We start from the raw sequence: 21404 nt of genomic DNA on the forward strand, positions 1-21404 counted from the left end.
CTCATTCTTTAAGAATGGATCATTTAGTTTCCAATTAATTTTTAATCTGTGTTTATTGCATTATAGTCTAAAAAGGATGCATTTAATATTTCTGATTTTCTGAATTTGGTTGTGAGATTTTTATGCCCTAATACGTGGTCAATTTTTTTTGAAGGTGCCATGTACACCTTTTATTCCTGTTTATCCTCTTTCTCTTTTTACCCTGTCTCTCCTCAAGTCTGTCTTGCTTCTGACTACTGCCTCCCTTAATCTGCCCTCCTTCTATCACCACCACCATCCCTTTCTCTTACTCGCAATTAAACTTCAAAAGAGAAATCCTGAAAATCAAAGGAGGGAATGGGCATGTGTCCAGTTCACATTTTTTTCTCCTTCAAGGCTTTGCTTGAACTGTTTTGATATCATTGTCTTCTGAGTTTGTGTCTTGATCTTCCCTATCACCATAGTAAAATTTTATGATCAGGTTACTTTTTGTTATTGTTGTTTACTTATTTTTCTCTACGATTTCTTTACCTTTACTTTTATGTTAAAGTCAGACTCTGCTCCCAAGGTGGAGAGGGCCCTTCTCCGAAGCTTTCAGGATTTTTGTGCTGCTGTTTTCTGACCTCGTTCTGAGAGTATTTCAGTTTTCACTGCTTCCAAGGAAAGGTATGGTCACTGTTTTCCTGGCCTATGCTCTGGTCTTTATCCAGGAAGGAACTTTGATCCCCTGTAGCTAGCTGCAAGTGCTTATGTTCTTCTTGACCCTGGAACTGTGACTAGGTCCCTTGCTCTCTTCTGTGGCGAAAAGTGCTAGTATTCCTCTCTGCCTTGGAACTGTTACTAAGGGCACTACTCTATATCCACAAGCACTAGTCCTCCTTTTCACCTTGGAACTGTGACCTGTAACTGCATATGAGGAATGCAACAGGGTTCTGTACCCACTGCCAGCAAATCTCTTTCTGATCAGTTTTCTGAGCCCCTTACCATCTCTGCACTGAGAACTGAAGCTGTTGCTGCTGCTGTCATAGCTGCCTCCAAGGCTTTTTGCTGACTTATGTACTCTGGGCCACTCCAGGCTGGCCCCCATCCTGGTGTCACATGCCTCTCCTCCTAAGTTGTCTTGGGCTGTAGAAATGTTTCACATTTACCTTTTGTTGGGTCTGCCACTCCAGAATTCGATTTGAAGCATTTTAAAGTTGTTTGGAGGACATGTTGGGAGAATTTAGCTGAGTTGCTGCCTCTATTCCACCATCTTGGCTCCACCTTTATATCAAGGTTTCTTAACCTTTCTTTGTGTCATGAACCATCCATGGCAGTCTGGTGAAGCCTATGGACATCTTCTCAGAATAGTGTTTTTAAATGTATAAAATAAAATGTAGTCAGTTCTGTTATAATGCTTGTTTAGAAAAAGCAAATTTGCTCTATTGTGATTGATATATTAGGGAATAGTTTGAGCATAACACTGTACCATTGTGATAGGTTATGCATGGGAGGGCTGTGACCACTACAGATGGGTTGACAGGGCACCACCAGCATGCAATGGAGCCTGTAGGAAGAGGATATATCGGGTACCAGTTGGGGGAAAGCACTGTGGTGGTCATCTTCCTTCACCTAGATGCTATGAGAGCTGGGAGTTGGAGGACAGAGCTTAACACCCTAGAGAGCAAGAAATGGGGCCCTGGAGAGGCAGGCATGGAAGGGAAGGGAAGACAGAGAAATTCCTAAAATGTCACATCTACCCAGGGAAAAGCCCAGCCAAAGATGCTCACTGCATACTGCTTCTAGAAATGGACTCATCACTATTTGGGTTGGGGAGTGCTGTTGGGTACTTCATGGAAAAGGCTAGTCCCAGTCATAAGGGAGATCCTCACCTATTCCCCCCGTCATGGAGCAGTGGCTGATATTGTTGGTGACCTAGAGCCTGTGGTGGGGGTTCCTTATGTCTTGGCTTCTATGGCTTTCCCTGGAACCAAATTTGAGTGTTATGCCTCAACCCCATTTTCTCCATAATCTGTAAGGTTTTTATTTCGAGATTTTGCTTGACGTGGTGACTTTTAGGAACATGCCACATCAAAGGACAACTGGCTATATATATACCATTACAAAGTAAATCAGTCATATTGAAATACGGTTGTCAATTTTTATGCGTGTGTGTGTGTGTGTGTGTGTGTGTGTGTGTGTGTGTCTATACCTATATATACTTTTTTTTGTTTGTTTTCTTTTTGGTGAGGCAGTTGGGGTTAAGTGACTTGCCCAGGGTCACACAGCTAGTAAGTGTTAAGTGGCTGAGTCTGGATTTGAACTCAGGTCCTCCTGACTCCAAGGCCAGAACTTTATTTACTGCGCCACCTAGCTGCCCTAAAATATACTTTTTTTAAAAGATCATGTACCCCAGGGTAAAAACCTCAGTTCTACAGGGAATTCTTCCTCTTCCCTATAGACTTTAGACTGTATGCCTTCTTTAACAATGGCAAATACTCTTTCAAGATTACATGTCCTGGTTTTATGTCTCCCTCAATATTAATAATCAGAAGTAAATCAGACAAAATTATACCTGTCGTTTAGGGAATATTGTGTCCTTTTGACATCTCTATCGGAGACACTTTTTTGGAGGAAAGCCAAGCTTAAAGTAAAATTTTGCTCTACCAAATCAAATACTTTCTTATAGTCAACATGTAACCACAGTGGTGTTCTGTGTGTGATGGTAAAGGTGCTTGTTGCAGAATATCGTTTTTAAAAGCCTGTTTATACATTCTTCCATGAGTGCCGCCGCATGTATACACAGATTATTTTCATAAACATTTTCGGATGTAGAAAAATAGGCGTATGACACAATAGTTTATATTCTAACAATCAGTTTTGGGGGGAAGGGTAAGAAGGTAATAATGAGCACTTTTTTATTTTTTCAAGGATTTTAGTATTCTCATTTCTTTCATACACTTTGAGAAATTCTCTCTCAGTTTTTACTTTCAGCACAGAACTGCTCCATGTGTACTTGGTCTGGTTGCTCTTCCTATCTTTTTCTTTTTTCCTTTTGCTTTTTTTTTTTTAACGCGATATCTATTTTCTCACATAAGTATACCAGGGACTGGGAGTTAGAATTTGATCCTTGCCTTGCATGATTTTGTTGTTTTTTTATCAGGTAATCTTCCTTGTTTATAGTGGGAAAGTAGATGAAGATAAAGAAATAGCCTTAAAGTCAGGAAGATTTGGATGTGTACTAGATACATGGTCACTGGCAAGTCAGACCAAAAAAGTTCTTAGAAATGGCAATACTTGGTGTTCTTTTATCTACTTCTCATTTTTCAATGTCAGTAGCTCATTTAAACATATCAGGTTACTTTTGCCTCAATTCTATGCCATATCTCCTCATTTTCATTTTTTTTATGATTTGATATTAATTTTCATCCTTGCTGTAAGAAATTGGTAATTCTATGCATTTAGTATGTGCTAGATACTCTGCAGAGCACTGGGAATACAAATATATGTGAAAAGAGTTCCTACCCTCAAAGAGATTTCACTCTTAATGGAAGAAGACGACACTTAAAAGAAGCAGAAGAATAGGAAGAAAGGGAGAAGCTACCCACTTGAGATAGTGGAGAAAGAGGTACAGAGAGTCAGAAACAGGGCTGGGGAAGGATGAAGGAGTGAGCATGACTGGCCTGGATACTTTCCTTAAAGTGTTGATTCCTTCTGGATGTCCTTCTTTAAAAAACTTATTTATTTATTGTATTATTATGGTATGTTCGTGTCTCATTATTTATAGAAACTTCACTTTTGTTGTCTGATCAAAGAATTAAGATGTATGTATTTTTTCCTCTTTGGTTTAGCTTTCTTGTAAACTGGATCGAGAGTTTCGTTGTGTGGAGCTTGCTGAACTAATGACTCAAAATGCTGTGAATTTAGCTATTAAATATGCTTCTCGCTCAAGGAGATTAATATTAGCCCAAAGGCTTAGTGAGTTGGCTGTAGAGAAGGCAGCAGAATTGGCAGCATCCTTAAATGAGGAAGAAGAAGATTTCAGAAATAAGCTGAATACTAGGTAAAACTAAATTTTTGGTAATAATGTTAATTTTTTTCTGAATGTTATATTGATGTTTATAATGAATACTGTTATTCCCTTTTAATTACAGTAGCACTACAGAATGGAGCCAACCTAGGGTTGTAAATCATAAAGTTGAAGAAAATAATTCTGAGGACAGTGAAGAAGCTGATGAAATAGAAGAAAAAACAGATCTACATAAGAATAGTAAGATATATTTGGGGACAGGAAGACAAATACTTATTTTTTCTCTCTTGACATTCATGTTGTATGTCCACAGTATATTATAAGGATGTTATGTTCTATATAACACAACAGGAAGTTTTTGGCAATAGAAAAGCTGAAAGAAGAAAAAAGAGATAAGACTATATATTGAATAGGGTGAAGGCATAATAATAATTTTCCATAATAGTTAATTTCCATAGTAGTAATTGCTTTCTTCTGATAAGTTTAGTGAGTTGAAGCTTATGGGTGTCAGGTTAAAAAAACGTTGCATTTGAAAAGGATGCCCTCTCCCTCCATTTTTGTTCATTCAATAATCATTTACTAAGGTACTATGCCTGCTGCCTTTGCACAGAAGAAAGAAAAGTGAGGACTAGAAGATCTTAAATGCCCTATCTCAGCTAAAAGGCCTATGATTCAATGAACTAAGACTTGAATCTGCCTTAATAGAACTTATGATCTCCTATGGGGAAACAACACAAATATACAATAAAGTAACTCGAGTGAACAATAGAATTTTATATGAGCTTTAAAAAAAAGTAGAAGGCCAAAATGCTGTCCTGATTCTGAGAAAGGAAAGCTAATTTCTGAGATGAGGGAAGAGGGTCAGCTCTTTGTTGAATACTTTTGTTAGTAGTGGAACTTAATGCTAAAATTCAAGCAATACTCTTTAATTTTAATTGCTCCATAGGACAAAATCCATTTTGTAAAAATGGAAGTTCAGCCGATGGGCCAGCTATCAAATCAGGTAAGAAATAATTTCAAGTTTTTCCTGAGGCAAAGCAGGTAGAAAGAAAGAATGTATGGAACTTCTTTCTATTGTAAACCTGGACTAAGTACTCATGCCCTGCTTTCTCCTACTTTTGAGTCCAGGACTTGCTCCCCTGCTGCCTTTAGTATCCTGCTCACCATTTTTCATTTTACCTGGTCTCCTCTTTCCCAGGTCACTTTGAAAAGAGTTGTAGATTTCCAGCTTCTTCCTGTCCTGCTGGTTCTGAAATAAGCATACAGCCCTTCATTGTTTTTTTTACCCCTTCCTTCTATTATCCACAAGGAAACATAGGAGTTAAAATTGAAAATAAAAGGTGAAATTTACAAGCCTTAAATCTAAATAACCCTGGTCTTAATGAAAATGTAAAAAGTATCTTGATCTTGTCTTTCTTAGCATCTCTTTCCTTCAATGACCTATTCTTCTACAGCTTCTAGCCCTTTCTTTATACCTAGAGTTAATGCCTGTCAGTTTCTATTTAATAAGGAAACCAAGAAGAGTTTCTTTCTTGTTCTTTTCTTCTAAATATGAAATAGTCCTTTGAGTCTGCAGAGGCTTAAGTAGGATTCATTTGTTATCTGAAGAAATTCCAAATGGTCAGTCTCCCTGCTTTAGGCAAGAAAGCTAAACACATGCTCCCCATAGTCTCTTAAGAAAATTTTGCTGCTCCCTTGTAAAATTATCTTAAGTTTACCATAAACTTTTGGTTAAAATTATTTTGTGAAATTTTGTAAACTTTTATATGTTTTTTGAAGATAAAGGAAACATATATATATATTTGTAGTTTTAAATAAACTATTTAATTATAAATAAGACATATAATTGAGTTTATCTTTATTATAAATGGTACAGTTACATCTAGCAACCAAGGACGAGTGAATCCCTTTAAGGTAAGAATTTTTCAAGTAATATATTTTCTGTAATTTAATAATGTTTGGGAGAAATGGTCAGTCATGCTCAAAATTAAAGAATTGTTTGGGGTCATTAAAAACTAGTTGTAATATGTCAGTTCACTTTTAAAGTGGAACCTAAATGCCAAACTATTTCCTATTTTTTTTATAAACAACATAAACAAAAGAAAATCCTTTTGAAAGTACTTTTGAGTAAGTCAGGCATTGCAAATTTGACTTTCTGCAGGATTTTGTTTTGTTTATATTGCATATCAAAGTCAGAAATAGCTTGGCATTTAGGTTTTTAATAGTCCTCTTTAAAAGCGATACATACTGCAGTCAGTTTTTAATGACTAAATGGTTGTAAGAAGAAGAGAAGGAACAAAACTAGTTCTCTTTGGCAGGGATTTTTTAGATTTGCTAATCTTTGGCATAGGCAATAGTAACAATTTTTAGCGGCCCTAAATATTGTTTCATATGTAGTGATTTGGCCAGTTGGGGCCAAGTATTTACATTTGAAGTGGATACAGTTTTCATATATATATATACACACACACACACACATAATTTTTTAATTTTGGGGGCATTTGGGGTTCAGTGACTTGCCCAGGGTCACACAGCTGGTAAGTGTCAAGTGCTTGGTCTGAGGCCAGATTTGAACTCAGGTCCTCCTGACTCCAGGGCTGGTGGCACTGAGTCACTGAGCTGCCCCAATTCTATTTCTAAAGATAAGATATGCTAAAAAATTTGCACTGAAGCTTGAAAGGAAAAGAGGTTTGGGGGTTTTTTTATGTGAAATTTTAACAATGTATCTTTCTTAGGTATCAGCCAGTTCAAAAGAATCAACTATTTCAGTAAATCCAACATCAAGTAACATTTTAGATAATATGAAGAAATTATCCAAGAAATCTACTGTGCCTAACCGAACTGCAAATAAGGAAAAATCCCCGGTTTTAAAGCCTCTGATTCCAAAACCAAAGTCTAAGCAGGTATTATTTCTATTGCTATTTATTATTTGTTAATAGCAACACCTTATGTTTTTTGCCTTACTTTAAATTTGGTTAAGCGATTCCGGCACCCTCTACTGAGGTCCAGCTCCAGTACTTCATCATGATATGGAGGAAATCTGGACTTTTGAGTCTGTGTGATTAGAGTGCATACTCTGGCAGATCTAACCAAACTGGAAGGTTTTATTTTAACTATGGGCCCTCCCAGCAACAGATTATCTTTTGTCTAATGACTAGTCAGAGGGGCTCGTCATCCAAAAGTTCACCACAAGGTGATGAATTTTTTTGATAACAATAAGTCATTAAAATTATCCATTTAAGGTCTAAAAAGGTTGTGGTCTTCAGTGAAGGGTATACCTATACTCATGGAAATTGAAGGTCATTTTTAGTTTTTCTTTGTTTTATGGCTTATGACGGTGTACCTAATGGCAATAAGGGACATATTTTCATGGGACACTCTCTCATCTAGTCTTATGACACTCATAAGTAGAAAGACCACCATAGTAGCATCTGTTGAAGAAAATGGAAGAAGTAGAAAAATTCTACAAAGAACTTGATAATAAGCTCCAACCTAAGTCAACAAATAGTTGATATTTGGTGACTTAAATAAGGTGAATGGATGGATGGCAAAAAGTATGTTGGATAATAAGGCTCAGGTTTGAGAAACTAGTCGTGAAAGGTTTCTAGATTATTGTTAAGCTTCATGTTTGTATTATCATATGTGTTTCCAGAAGCCGCTAGATGTTGCAGACATTGAAAAACAACTCAAAAAAATAAAATTGGTTGTATTTTAACATACAGGTAATTTACTAGTTACTGTTCTAGAAACCATATCAGAATCAGCTGCCTCAGTACAGTCAGACCATCAGCTTGTCAAAGCAAAAGTCAAAATCAACATCAAATAAAATAGATAAAGAGGAAAAGAGATTGCATACAATTAAAATAGCTATTTATGGAATTTAACATCCTAGTAGCAAACTACACTGCCTGTCTGTCTCTGCACTATCTTTTGCTTTCTTCTGTGTATTTTTCAATGTTGTATTTACAGTTTTCTTTTTTTGTTTCGTTTTTATTACCCACCAACTCCCTTCCTCCACTCTTCCTCCATCTCTCATATAGAAGCCCTCTCGTAACCAGTAAGTCACCAAGTAAAATAAATCGTCAGATTGTCTGTGTCTGTAAATTTACATCTGTACTTCTGGTCCATCATTTCTTATCCAAGAGTTGGGAAGAATACTTCATCATCAGCCTTCTGAAGTCCTGATTGGTCACTGTATTGATTCAGAGCTCCAAAGTCTCTCAGAGTTGTTTTCCTTTATGTTTTGGTAGTCTTCATGTAAATTGCTCTGGTTCTGCCTACTTCATTCTTCATCAGTTCATGTAAGTGTTCCTAGGCTTCTCTAAAGCTGTTATATTTTCATTTCTTACAGGCTAGTAGTATTCATTATATTCAGATACCACAGTTTGATAATTTATTCCCCAATTGATGAGCAGCCACTTTATTTCCATATCTTTGCTACAATAAAAAATCCTGATATAAACATTTTGTACATATGGGTCTTATCCCTCTTCTTTGATTTCTTTGTGATGCCAAGTCCAAATTGTTTTCCAGAACATTTGAAACAATTCTGAAGTCTAAGATTAGTGTAGTACTGTTCCCAGTTTATTAAATAACTTGTAATTAGCATATAACTTACTTAACTGGAGAATCTTCTTTTCCCATAAGCATTTGGTCATTTCTCTTTACCTCTCCCTCTTTTCCCCCTACCCTTGTTCTCCCAGCCTAAAATAAACAACAAAGTTATTAGCTGTACAATTTATTAACAAAAACAACGAAACATGACTATTTACAGTGTATTGGCTATAAGAAAGCTCACAGCCAGAGTCATCTCTAAGGTTGCTTCTACTACAGATTTCTCAGTTCTGGAAGCTGTTACATCACTCAATTCTTTCATGGTAACAGCTAAATTCTATTTATAATGTTTCTTCAGAACGTAAATTAAATTCAGTTTCTCAGTTAAGAAGTTCTCTAGATCTTTTCTCTCTGAAACTCTCCAGAATGACATTTAAATTCTCAGTCTCTTAAGATTCCTATTCCTTCTGTAAAAGACAGTAACGTTATCCGTGGTCCCTGTGGGAAAATCCATTGTAACTGGATGTTACATATTTCCTCATGTTTAAAATGTTTTTAGTTGCCCTGAAAAAGCATTTGTAGTATATCCAATCAACTTTCATAGTATATGCAATAAATTTATCATAAATGCAGGCTAAATGCCTAAACTATATATGGAACATGACAATTACACATTTCAGCAATACACACAAAGAAAAAAACAACACTGCAATACTAACAATAATAATGGCCAAATGTAACATTTGATTGATAGTATAGACTCACCACCAGTATTCCTGAACTCTATGGCTTGTCTCTTTTTTCTAGAGGACTCTACAGTTGAAGTTCTAGACAGGAAAAGTACTACTTCTGGGTTTGGCCCTCTTCCCTTTTCTGACTCAAGTCCTCACAAAATTATGGAATCTCTGTGTACTTTTTCTGCTTTACGCAAGGCAGCCCCTCTATAGGTTCTCTCTGGTCTGGCTGTTAAGAAAACTGGGCTTCAACATTCATGAGTTACTGTTTGAGCTTTTGAGCCACTTTTCATAGTTCTTTTTAATTAAGGTGATGGTTTCAGGTTCTGTCTCTGTATCTATAAATGAATGTCTTGTATCTGTCTGGTGATCAAGTTTTTGTTTACTTTCTTTAAATTTCTTCAATATTTTTGAACACCCAAATTTTTCAGTAAAGCTCTATCATGTTGCCTCAGTTCTTAGTAATCATTTAGTCTTCATACCGTTGTTTGTTTCTTGATACTGATTCTGTGGGAATCAGTTTCCTCTGAACCAAGTGATAATTCACCTGTCAAATATACTTGACATATTCATGGCCATCTCATTCACATTTATAGTGGAGAATAGTCCTGCTTTTCTCCAGTGCATCACATATGCCTTTTCGCAGCTGGGTAGAACAATGGATCTGGATCAGAAAGAACTGAGTTCATAGACTCAGACAATGTGTGGGCTGTGTGACCTTGGGCTTCATCTCTACTGCCTCAGTTTCCACATCTATAATATATCTACCTCCCAGGGTTGTTGTCAGGATAAAATGATATAATATTTGTAAAGCTCTTGGAAAATCTTGTAGTGTGATATAATTGTGGCTCTTATTTTGAATGCCTTGAATTGGGGAATGAATGGCTTTTGTATAGTAAACTTTAATTCATTTCCCTGCTTCATGTCTCCCTCCACTCCAGTCTATGTTCCACACAGCTGCTAGTGATTTTCCTAATGTGCAGGTCTGACCAAGTCATCCCTCTGCTCAGTAAATTTCATAGGCTCTCTATTACTTCCAGGATCACATATCAACTCTTTTGGCATTTTAAACCTTTGAGAAGGCTGTAAAGGTAGCAAAGGGTCAGGTTTTCAAAGATTACTTCCTCCACCCCCATGTACTCCATGATCTAGCCTCCCTGGCCTAATTGCTCTTCTGAACTTAATGCCCCATCTCTCAACTCTGCACTTTTGTACTGACTGCCCCTCTTGCCTAGAATGTTCTCCCTTCTCGCCTTCCTTTTCTGGCTTCCTCCAACACTCAGCATAAATACTGCCTTCTGTAGGACGCCTTTCCCTGTCCCCTACAGTGGTGTTCTTTCCTTCAGAGATGATCTTTCCTTTACTCTTTATAGGTCTTGTCTGTACGTGGTTATTTGCATGTTGTACCTCTCATTAGAATGTGAGCTACTTGTGAGCAGTGCGTTTTTTGCTTTTCTTCTTATCCTCAGTGCTTAGCACAGTGCCAGGCATATAGTAAGTACTTAATAAATGCTTATTGACTGACTGGTGCTGTATCAAGTTGTTGTAATCTTACTGATGATGAGGTTGTGCTTACTCTTTTTGATGTCCAGGATGGACTGATTCTTCATTTCCTGGGACTGATACTTGCACATCGGCATGACATGCCTTTTCCTCATGCCTTCATCACTCATATCTTCATCAAGGCCACTGATATAATAGGAGAAGATTCTCCTTTGTAATGCATGTAATACACTGGTGTTGATTTTGTACTAGACTTTTGTCTATTTTGTACTATGACCTTCACCTGGGCTTTCATTTTTACAAATAAGTTGATTCTCTCTGAGTTTTTTCTTTCTATAAGTTCTCTATAAGCTTTCATCTTCAAATCTTTATTATCTGTATGATTCTCTTGATATGCTTCTTTAGCCCACACTTGAAAAGATGTTTTAGAGCTACTCCAAGTTAATTTTTGTAGAACTAGGCTACTCAGTACAATCTCAGTCCGTTTTGCCCACTATTTTTTACCTTCTTCCATTAACTGCTCACAAGTCAAATGTTTATTCTCCATATAGCATTTGCTAAATGTTTCTTTGGCCCAGGCCATCCTGTAGTTCTCTGCACACTTAGGTCATTCAGATTGTTTGTTTTCTTAGGTTGTCTCACTCCTTTTTCTTTTTTTTTTTCTTTTTCTTTTTTTGTGAGGCAGTCAGGGTTAAGTGACTTGCCCAGGGTCACACAGCTAGTAAGTGTCAAGTGTGTGAGGCTGGATTTTAACTCAGGTTCTCCTGACTCCAAGGCAACAGCTCTATCTACTGCGCCACCTAGCTGCCCCAACATTTAGCTTTTTTTTTTTTTTAAAGGCAGTTGGGGTTAAGTGACTTGCCCAAGGTCACACAGCTAGTAAGTGTCAAGTGATTGGTCTGAGGCCGGATTTGAACTCAGGTCCTCCTGACTTCAGGGCTAGTGCTCTATCTGCTGCACCACCTAGTTGCCCTGTCTCACTCCTTTTTCTACCAGTCTTACTAGTAGGCTCACGTCTTGTAGCACACACATAGTGATTCTTCTTTTTGCTGAATGAGATTGTTGAACCCAGCAGAATGCCACCTCATCACTCAAACTAGTCCAGTAGTGTTACTCTGGCTTTTTCTGGAATTCTCAATCTGGTTTCAGATATTTCTGCTCTCTGAGAACTCACAATGAATGAAATACTTCTAGACATTGCAATAAATGGGGAACCTGGTACTATACTGATAATAAAGGCTAAGGGAAAGGAAGTAAGATGAGCCTTGGAAAGAGCTGAACGTTTCTACTTAATAAAGTCACCTTCATACTAACAGTCACACTTAGAAATAAGTGACAAAACATCAGGGATTTTTGTTTGTTTGATAGCAAAATGAAGCTTTATGCTATTGTCAGGTCTATCTGCTTTCAAGAAGTCTCAGTTGTTTGTGCCCTCAGGACCAGCTAGAATAAAAGTACTGGTATACAGAAGTACTCCAGAACAAAAATAAAATTATTGCCCTGGAGCAGAAAATTCCAGAGCACCTCATGACTAAAGAGCAACTGGAGAAAAGGTCATCTGATGGAGCTTTTTCTTAACCAGAACATGCCAGAGAGCACAGAAGGGAGCAAAAGCACTGAAATTTAGAAGGAATCTATATTTTGTTTTGAAAATCCTTGTTCTTTGAAATAATCTTGTTGATGCTTTTTGTTATTTTAACCCACATTCACTTCCCAGTAATCCTGATCTTATAGAACACTCACTTAGAACAAAGAAAAAAATTAAAACCAGCTAACACAAAAGACAGCATTTGGTAGCATATGCAAATTACATATTCATAGTCTACCAAGGAGACCCGTGGAACCACAAGGACTTACTGCATTTAATTTGACTTCTGACATGTTTAGTGGTGTCTGTGTGTATTGTTCTCTTGGTTAACTTTTCTTTGAATTCCTCACATTTGTCACCTCTTTTCACTCTCCTCCCCTTGTCTCCCTTCCTCTTCCCTCTTGCCTCTTTTCTCTGTCTTTGCAAAACCAACTAATACATTGGCCAAATCTTACATTGTTCCATACTCCTAGTCTCCAAGCTCTACAAAGAAGGTAGTAACATTACAATTTCTCATGTAATTTAATAGCTTCTCTTATGTAATTCTAAATTTCTTTGCAGAACAATTGGACTAATTGACAGTCCCACCAAGAGTTTATTAGTGGACCTGACTTGCTATAGCTTCTCCAGCATTAACTTTTTTATCATATTTGGCAGTTTGATGGAGATGAGGGGAACATTTTAGTTTTTATTTCTCCTCTTAGTGATTTGGAAAATCCTTTCATATTTTGAAGAAATTAAAGGTTTTTAAAAATAATTTTTATTGATATCTTTTGTTTTTCTATCACTTTTCTTTAAAAAACCAATATATCCCCTCAGCACCCAAAGAACCATCCCTCATAGCAAAGAGAAGTTCAGATAAGTGTGCGTGCGTATATATACACACACATATATATGTATGTATATGTGTACATATTTGTGTATATAAATTATAGTGATTGAGAGAAATTAGCCAACACATCAACTGAGTCCAGCAATGCCAATCAGCCAGTCAATAATTATTTATTAAACACTTACTATATACTACACACTTTGCTAAGTACTGAGGAAACAAAGGTAAGCAAAAATAACCTTTGTCCTCAAGGGACTTGCCTTGTAATCAAGGAGAAAAGATACAAACAGCAGGGTAAATACGAGTTATATAGAGTAGGGAGAAGGTAATCCCAGAAGAGAAAGCATTAGTAGCTGGGCCAGGGGAAGGGAAGGTGTGCATGCTGCCCCACTCCCAGGCATCCTGCTGAAGCTGGGATTTAAACTGTCCTTTTTCCTATCTTTTAATTTTTTTTAATTAACAAACTTTTTTTTCTTTCCCCTCTTCTTTTTTGCTATTCTCACTCCCCCCCACCCCACTGGGCGGGGAGGGGGAACTCCAGTAACAAATGGGTATGGTCAAGCAAAACAAACTCCCAAGTTGAGCATGCCCCAAAATGTATGTCACAGTTGATGTATCTTGAGTCCATCACTTCTTTGTCAGAAGATGGGTAGTATTCTTCATTATTAGTCTTCTGGAAATACAGTTTGTCTTTGAACAGAAATCTTAAAGGTTGATTATCTCTACAGTGTTGATGTTATTGAATAAGTTGTTCTCCTGGCTCTGTTTACTTTATCCTGCATCTGTTCATATAAGTCTAACGAGATTTCTCTGAAACTGTCCCTTTTGTGATTTCTTATGTTACAGTAACATTCCATTATATTCATAATTATAGTCCCCACCTCTCCAAAGAAGGGAGGATGGTACATTTTCAAATCTCTTCTTTGAGGCTGGGTTTGGTCATTATAATTAGATAATGATATGTTTTTATCTTGTTGTGGTGTTTTCTCTTTACATTGTTATAGTCCCTGTGTATATTGTTTTCCTGGTTCTGCTTATTTCATTCTGCATTAATTCATGTAAGGCTTTCCATGCTTCCCTGTATTTTCCACAGTCTCTCTTCTTATAGAACAATAATATTCTATTATGTTCATGTACTACCATTCATTTAACCATTTCCCAGTTGATGGACATCTAATTTGTTTCTAATTCTTTGCTAATACAAAAAATACTTCTATAAAGATTTTGGTATATATGTGTTCTGTCTTTCATCACTTTTTAAAGAAGGTAGGTATAATATGCCTAGCAGTGGAACCTTTGGGTCAGAGTGTGGACATAGTCACTTTGTATAATTTTAAATTATTTTCTAAATTGTTTGTACTAATGCTCATCTCCACAAACAGTATAATAATATGCCCATCATTTACAACCCCTCCAAATTTTGACTATTCCCATGTTTTTTCATCCTTATCAGTTTGCTGGGTGTTGAGTAAAAGTATTTGAATTTGCATTATTTTTATTAGTGATTCACAACATTTTTTCATAGGGTTATTGATAGTTTGCATTTCTTTTGAAAAATGTTCACATGATCTCAGTCATATATTTGTGTCAACTCCAAATATATACACACACACACACACACACACACGTATATATAAGATCAGACTTTTATTAGGTGTTTGATGTAGATTCCTGACCCTGCCAACGCTCCTGACAACTCCTCTTTTTTAATCCAATGGTGTTGGTTTTGTTTGTGTAAAAACTTTCTCATTTTATATAATCAGAATTGTTATTTTTTGTCTTTATGATCTCTTTTGTCCTTTGATCATGAAGAAAAAAATAGGAAAATATCAAACTATATAACAATGCAATGTACAGCTCTAGAGTGAAATTATAACAAGAGTATGATAAGAAAGTATTGTAAATCATCATAGGAAAAGAGTCTTGTATTGTAAATATTCAAAACCAGATCACATTTTTGTATCTTGAGGATTTATGATTGTTTCATCTGTTTGCTTTTCTAACACTTAAGAGCCTTATTAAAAGTCTGGGAAGAGAGGAATTGAGAGGCAAAATCTTCTGTTTGTGCCATGAGCAAGCAAGGCTGGAATACCTGGGGTCAGTCTTGCTAGTTTAAGGGGACAAAGTTCTGGGAGTCAGGGACCTACCAGAAAGTGAGAATTATTTGAGTGTGATTTTGACATAGTTTAAATACTATTTTCACATATACTTGTGATAAGTAAAATTATTAACCTTTATGAAATGTGATGATTTTTGTAATTCTTTTATAGGTACCAGCAACAAATTTTTTTCAGGCCTGTACCTCCCAAACAGATAAAATAGTGGAAGAGAAAAAAAATCCTGAAAATTCATTATCTGAAAGCCCTGCTATGTCTGCTCAAAATATTGAAAATGAAAGGTCAAGTTACATAAGATTTTATTGCCTTCTCAATATAGTTCATTATAGTTTTTTAGGCTTTAGTATATAAAATTTATTTTAACTATATCATTTAAAGTGACATGGGTAGAATTATATTTTAACTTTTCAGATGGGGAAGGGCATCAAACTGATTGTACCTTTCTGTTAATATTTCTGTTCATGAATTATAAAGGCTTGACTGTACTCTGAAAAAAATCACAGTTTAACTCTGGAATTATGTATCTTTTATATTAACTGGATCTATAAAAAATCTTTTTAATCTCTTTCTAGAATTGTAGCTGCAGGATTCAGTAATCCTTGATATAACCAGACATTGTGGATATAGTTAGAGAATAGTTGATAATTATTATTTTTCTTTAAGATTATGGTTCAAGGAAAAGACAGTATGAGCAGAAAATTGCAGTAACTAATTCTGCCATATTGTCCTGCCAACTTTATTCAGAATATTAATGTAATAACCTTTTAAAGTTTAGGAGATTTTTTTCAAAACAATTTTTGAATTGCAATTTTAATCTCAGCAAATATGACTAGTCAAAGAACAAAATTTGCAACAAACCCATAAAATCCAAACTATTTACACTTCAAGAAAAGAAAAAATAAACTTGAATAAAATGACTTTAAAAAAAAACTTTTAAATTAGATCTATTTTTCATCAATTTTTAAAGAAGTATTTTTTTTTTACTTTTCTTGGGTATGAGTTTAAATTAGGGATACATCTTACTTTGCATAATTTTTTAAAAAAATCCATTTGAAACTAGGGTTTCTATATTTAGATCTTTGACATAATCTATTAGTCCAACTCCCTTCATTAAACAGTGGCAGAGAGAAGTAACTTGTTCAAGAGTGATTTTTCATCTATAATTTACAAAACTCCTTAGTACATTAGGTTAAACAGTGAACAGTAAACTTTTAGAAGCCGTTAGTTCTCCTTGCAATTATGCCATCAGTTTCTCTATCTCAACTTGTCCTTTCACCTTTCTATGTGCCCAAGTCCCTCATTTCTAACAAGGTAATAATAATCCTATCATATATTGCAAGTAGTAATTAAATCCACACCTAATAAAATGTGTGGTGTCTCTGCTTTAACAAAATACAAATGTAGATTTTTATTGTAAAAGTGCAAAACAACAGAGAAAAACACCGAAGGAAAGAAAAATTTTTTAAAAGAGCATGAGAAAAGAAAAATCACCTGAAGTAAAAATTAACAAAGATTTTTTTAAGCACCAATACAACAGCAGGCTATTAAAGTTAGTTTATTAAAAGTAATACATATGAAAAAATACAATGCAGAATATTCTAAGATATATCTGTAAATGGAAAAATGACCCATTTATTTTAAAAAGTAAGAATTAACAGTTGGAGGAAAATTGTAAGAATGAAAGATCTTGAAAAAAATTAAAACAGTCATAGGAGCTAGAATTCAAACACATAAAAAAAGATTGGGATGAAGTAATTATTAAGTATTTATTTATGTAATTTAAGTATTAAGAAATAATCATGAGTATAGAATAAAATAGAAAACCTCAAAAAGTCCACAGAAGCAACTAACAACATACTATAGCAGAAAACAGGATTGCAGAGAAAACATTTAGGAAAAAAATTTAGAAAATCACTTAATTATCCAAACAGTTGGTAAACATAGCTCCAGGTGACATACATGGAGTGATAGACAGCAACCTCAGAATTACTGACATCCTAGAAAATTTAAAAAAACAAAAGAATATCAACTATCTTATAGTAAGTAGTCACAGTAAAGTTCCCAGAACTAACTAAAAGAAGTAATATTATGCAAATAAAATCTATAGAACACTGTCAAGAAAGAATCCAAAATCAACTGTCCTAGACATTTTAATAAAACTCTGACACTATAATAATAAGGAATAAATCCTACAAGTTGCAAGGAAGATGTTGCAGTTTTTTTAAGAGTAAAAAATTAAGAGGATAAAAGAGATCTGGTCAGAAAATTTCAAGTTCAAAAGGCCAACCTCCATAATTATTCACATAAGACTGAGGAATTTTGACTACAGTCATCGCATAACTTAATGCATAGACGAATAACAAATAGTAAGAATACCATATTCCCTTTGTATAGAATGAATGGAAAAATTACAAACCTAGTAACTAACACCAGACTTGCTCCCTTAGGGGAAAAAATTACAGACTGAATTAGAAAAGAAAATCCAACAGCATGTTATTTACAAGAGACATAGTTAATCCAGAAAGATTTACATAATTTCAGACTGAGAGGATGGTGGTCTAAAATTTACTATGAAGAAGTGGCACTGAAGCATTTAAAGAAATATGGTTAGAGATTGGACCAGTGATTTCACTGTAAAGAGATCTCCCAAGTGAAGAAACTCCTTCTACCTTTGTAGGCGGGCACCTTCCACACAGCTTATCATTTTAGAGACTCTAGTTTCCTTGAGCACTGAGAATTAAGTCACTAAACCAGGAAACCACAGCTAGTATGTGTCACAGTAGCACCTGAACCCAGGTCTTTCTGACTCTGAGGCCTGCTCATACTTCCCTGTGCCATAGTGTATCCCAGGTAGCTTTAAATGACTATAAAAGATAGCGATATTGCCAAAGTTACAGATGGATTGTTAATTTGCAGTGGTACAGGCTATTTCTACACTACGAGGTCCTTGCAGTGATGAAATCATAGGTCCACATATGTATATATGTATATGTATATTCATATGTGTAAAAACACAAAATTATGAAGCTTTGAAACAGCGATTATGTTCTAATGCATAGAAAATGGCTGAGTAAATTAGGGTATAAATATAGTGAAATCCTATCTCACTGTAAAACAATGAGGGAAATATGAAGAATACAAGGAAATATAGGAAGCAAATGGGCAGAACGAAAATAGTATATACACATTAATTATTCCTGCATTTTTTTTTAAACAAAAGGCTGCAAAACCTGAGACCAATTTGGAAAGAGACACAGCAAATTGTTTGGCTTTCTTTGGTTTTCCTTTGGTTTGTTCAGATTTGCTTTATTAAATGCTAACGTTTTTATGTAAGACTTTGTTCTTTGTGGGGTTTTTTGGTTCATGTATATTAAATTTATATTTTTAAAAATTAAACATAACATAGTAATAATGATAATGAAAAAATTATGGGTCTGAAATATCCATCAAAGGAGAAAAGGCCATGTGGTCATGTTATTCCCTTAGATTTATTTTAAGTGGTTAATGAGATGAAATCCAGATTTCATTTAAGTATATGAAGGCAAGAAAGTAAGATTTATTTATTTCTTAAATTTTTTTTTAAAACATAAAATGGTAGCAAGAAGGACTTGGGAACATTTTAATCAGAAAAGATAATTGGTATTACCTAAGGTTCAGTCCTTTCTGAATTTAACACTAATACGTGTTTAATTCATAGTTTTTCTGAGAAAGTGAAAAATTACCTACTTAACTTTTTCCCCCTTTTTACTTGATTACATAAAGTTATGTTTGCTTGTTTAAAATAAATTGTAGTACCAAGATAATTTTAAATAATTTATTCTGGACTGTTAGCCAGGATAGTTGTGAATCACATATAGATTTTATGGAATTAATGGTTAATTACCAATTTGAAAAATGACCAGGGGGAAAAATACCTTTCAGTTATGAAAAAAGTAAAGGGATCATGTAGCTTCAAGTATAAAGATAATTTTCTAAGTGTGATTAGCAGTTGAAATAGCTTTTTTGGTATAACCCTTTTAGGCCAAAGACTGGATTCCAGATGTGGCTGGAAGAAAACAGAAGTGATATTTTGGCCGATCATCCTGATTTATCGGAGGAACCAGATATAATAAGAGAGGGAATGAATAGATTTAGAATGTTGTCAGATGAAGAAAGGAAGGTAAGAAGAGCTGTAGAGAACTCTTGAAAAGTAAATACCAGTTTTTAAAAATCCATTAGGTATTTGGGAATTTAATTCTATAGAAGGACAGGAAATGAGCCTTTGTAAACTTTGTGAAATTTTACTTTACATGTGCGCATGTGTGCATGCGTGCATGTGTATGTGTGTGTGTGTGTGTGTGTGGTATGTGTGTTTTATTCTAGGTCTGATTTAATTAGTGTAAATTACTCCCTCTTTAGAAGCTACTTCTACCAATACAGGTGCTCAGCTGTTCTAGCCACTATGCTATGAACCATAAATATCCAGTCATACTTTTAAATAGCATTAGATTTCACTTAACCTTTTTTTCATTGTTTTATAAGGCATGGGCCCACAAGGCCAAAGGAGGAGCTACAAAAGAAACTGAAACAAAAAAGCGAAAAGAGCCCAGCCTTGATAATACAAAACAGAGAGAACAAGGAAATCCAAAGGAGAATCTGAATTTATCAAAAAAGCAAAAAACCCTAGATATCTCTACCAACCAGAAACTATCAGCTTTTGCATTTAAGAAAGACTAACATAAAAAATTAACTGGCCTTAAAAAAATGTTTTTTTCATTATCACCTTTTTTAGCTAAGCTACATGTGTCTAAGTATTTGTGCAGACAGTGACTAGTAAGCCCTGTCCTTTAAAAATACTGTGATTCTATCTGTACTTGTTATTTCATATGTTAAAAATGTTCCTATTTACTGTTTACTCTGTCCAAATGTGCAGAGCCATTTAGGACGATTTTTGACTATTCGCGTTGACTATGATAAGTAGAATGAATGAATCAATCTTTACCCAACTGGAAATTAGTTCTAATTTTTTTTTCTGCCTTTTAAGGTTATTATCAAAGTCTAAATGTCTCAGAAATACCCTCTGGCAAATTATGTTTATTCTAATCACAAATAACAGGTATCACAGATCAATACAGATCTGACATCTGGCATACCAAATCCTCTTTCAAAATGTATTGACATAAAATGGCTTTCTTCATCTGTCCAGGACTTGTTTGGCCATTTTCAAAGAGACATTGTAATGAATATGGATGTTTTATGTATATAAGTCTTTGTCTATTGTCTTTAAGAAATTTCTTAATATCTAACTTTTTATAGCTTGTTTTTATAGCATGTTTAAAATAATAAAACAGTGTTTCTATGATTAACCTAGTATCTTATTTCTTAACATTTTCATGACTGAAATTTACTGGAAAGTAAAATTTATTTTTACTACCTTAATTCTCTTTTTTCTTAGACTTTTGAACATTAAAAAGCTGTGGGGAAAAAAAAATTTGTAATGATAATGTTTCAACAGTGCTATAGCCCAGAGCATAATTTCCTTTCCGGCAGTTTGATTACAGATTCTCTCAATCAATCAGTCAGTCAACATTAAGCTCCTCCCCTGTGCCAGGCACTGTGAGAAGCCTGAGGACAGTTGAATAGGTATGAACTAAATTTATATAGGATTATAGACTTAGAGCTGTAAGGGATCATGTAAGTCATCTAGTGTAAGCTTCTCATTTTACAGATGAGGCAACTGAGGCTCGGAGAGGTTGATTGAGTTGCCTGGGGTTTCATTGTGACAGAGGCAGAACCTAAAGCTAGGGCCTCTGCTTCCTAATCTACTGCACTGGTGGTGTCAAATTCAAATGGAAATGCATCCTATAGGCCACCTATTGACTTAGAAAACCACAAATTCACATTACCCACATGGTGGTGTAGTTATTTTCTTAAACATTTCCCAATTACATTTTAATCTGGTTCTGATCTCATTCGGGAGTTTGCACCTGTGGATTATGAGTTTGATACCTCTGCAGTAACGCCAGTGCTTTTATTTTTTTATTTTAATTTTTTTTCTTAAGTTCTTTTCTTTTTAAAAAAAAATTAATTAACTTTCAGTTTTCAATAT

The 21404-nt window shown here is 35.1% G+C and overlaps 1 protein-coding gene across 2 annotated transcripts in view; it reads left to right on the top strand.

The window, feature by feature from the left end:
• WDHD1 (WD repeat and HMG-box DNA binding protein 1) overlaps positions 1 to 20661 on the top strand; it is an 81377-nt gene extending 60716 nt beyond the window's left edge. For both annotated transcript variants that reach the window (XM_020991296.2, XM_020991297.2), the window contains exons 19-26: positions 3810 to 4021; positions 4113 to 4228; positions 4935 to 4991; positions 5865 to 5902; positions 6724 to 6891; positions 15470 to 15597; positions 19337 to 19475; positions 19838 to 20661. In XM_020991296.2, coding sequence (XP_020846955.1) covers positions 3810 to 4021; positions 4113 to 4228; positions 4935 to 4991; positions 5865 to 5902; positions 6724 to 6891; positions 15470 to 15597; positions 19337 to 19475; positions 19838 to 20032 — 1053 coding nt within the window. In that variant the 3' untranslated portion in view covers positions 20033 to 20661. The remainder of the gene's footprint in view (positions 1 to 3809; positions 4022 to 4112; positions 4229 to 4934; positions 4992 to 5864; positions 5903 to 6723; positions 6892 to 15469; positions 15598 to 19336; positions 19476 to 19837) is intronic.
• The last annotated feature ends 743 nt before the right edge of the window (positions 20662 to 21404 follow it).

Source organism: Phascolarctos cinereus, unplaced genomic scaffold (assembly GCF_003287225.1).
Source record: "Phascolarctos cinereus isolate Bilbo 61053 unplaced genomic scaffold, phaCin_HiC Scaffold_2;HRSCAF=192, whole genome shotgun sequence".
NCBI lineage: Eukaryota > Metazoa > Chordata > Mammalia > Diprotodontia > Phascolarctidae > Phascolarctos > Phascolarctos cinereus.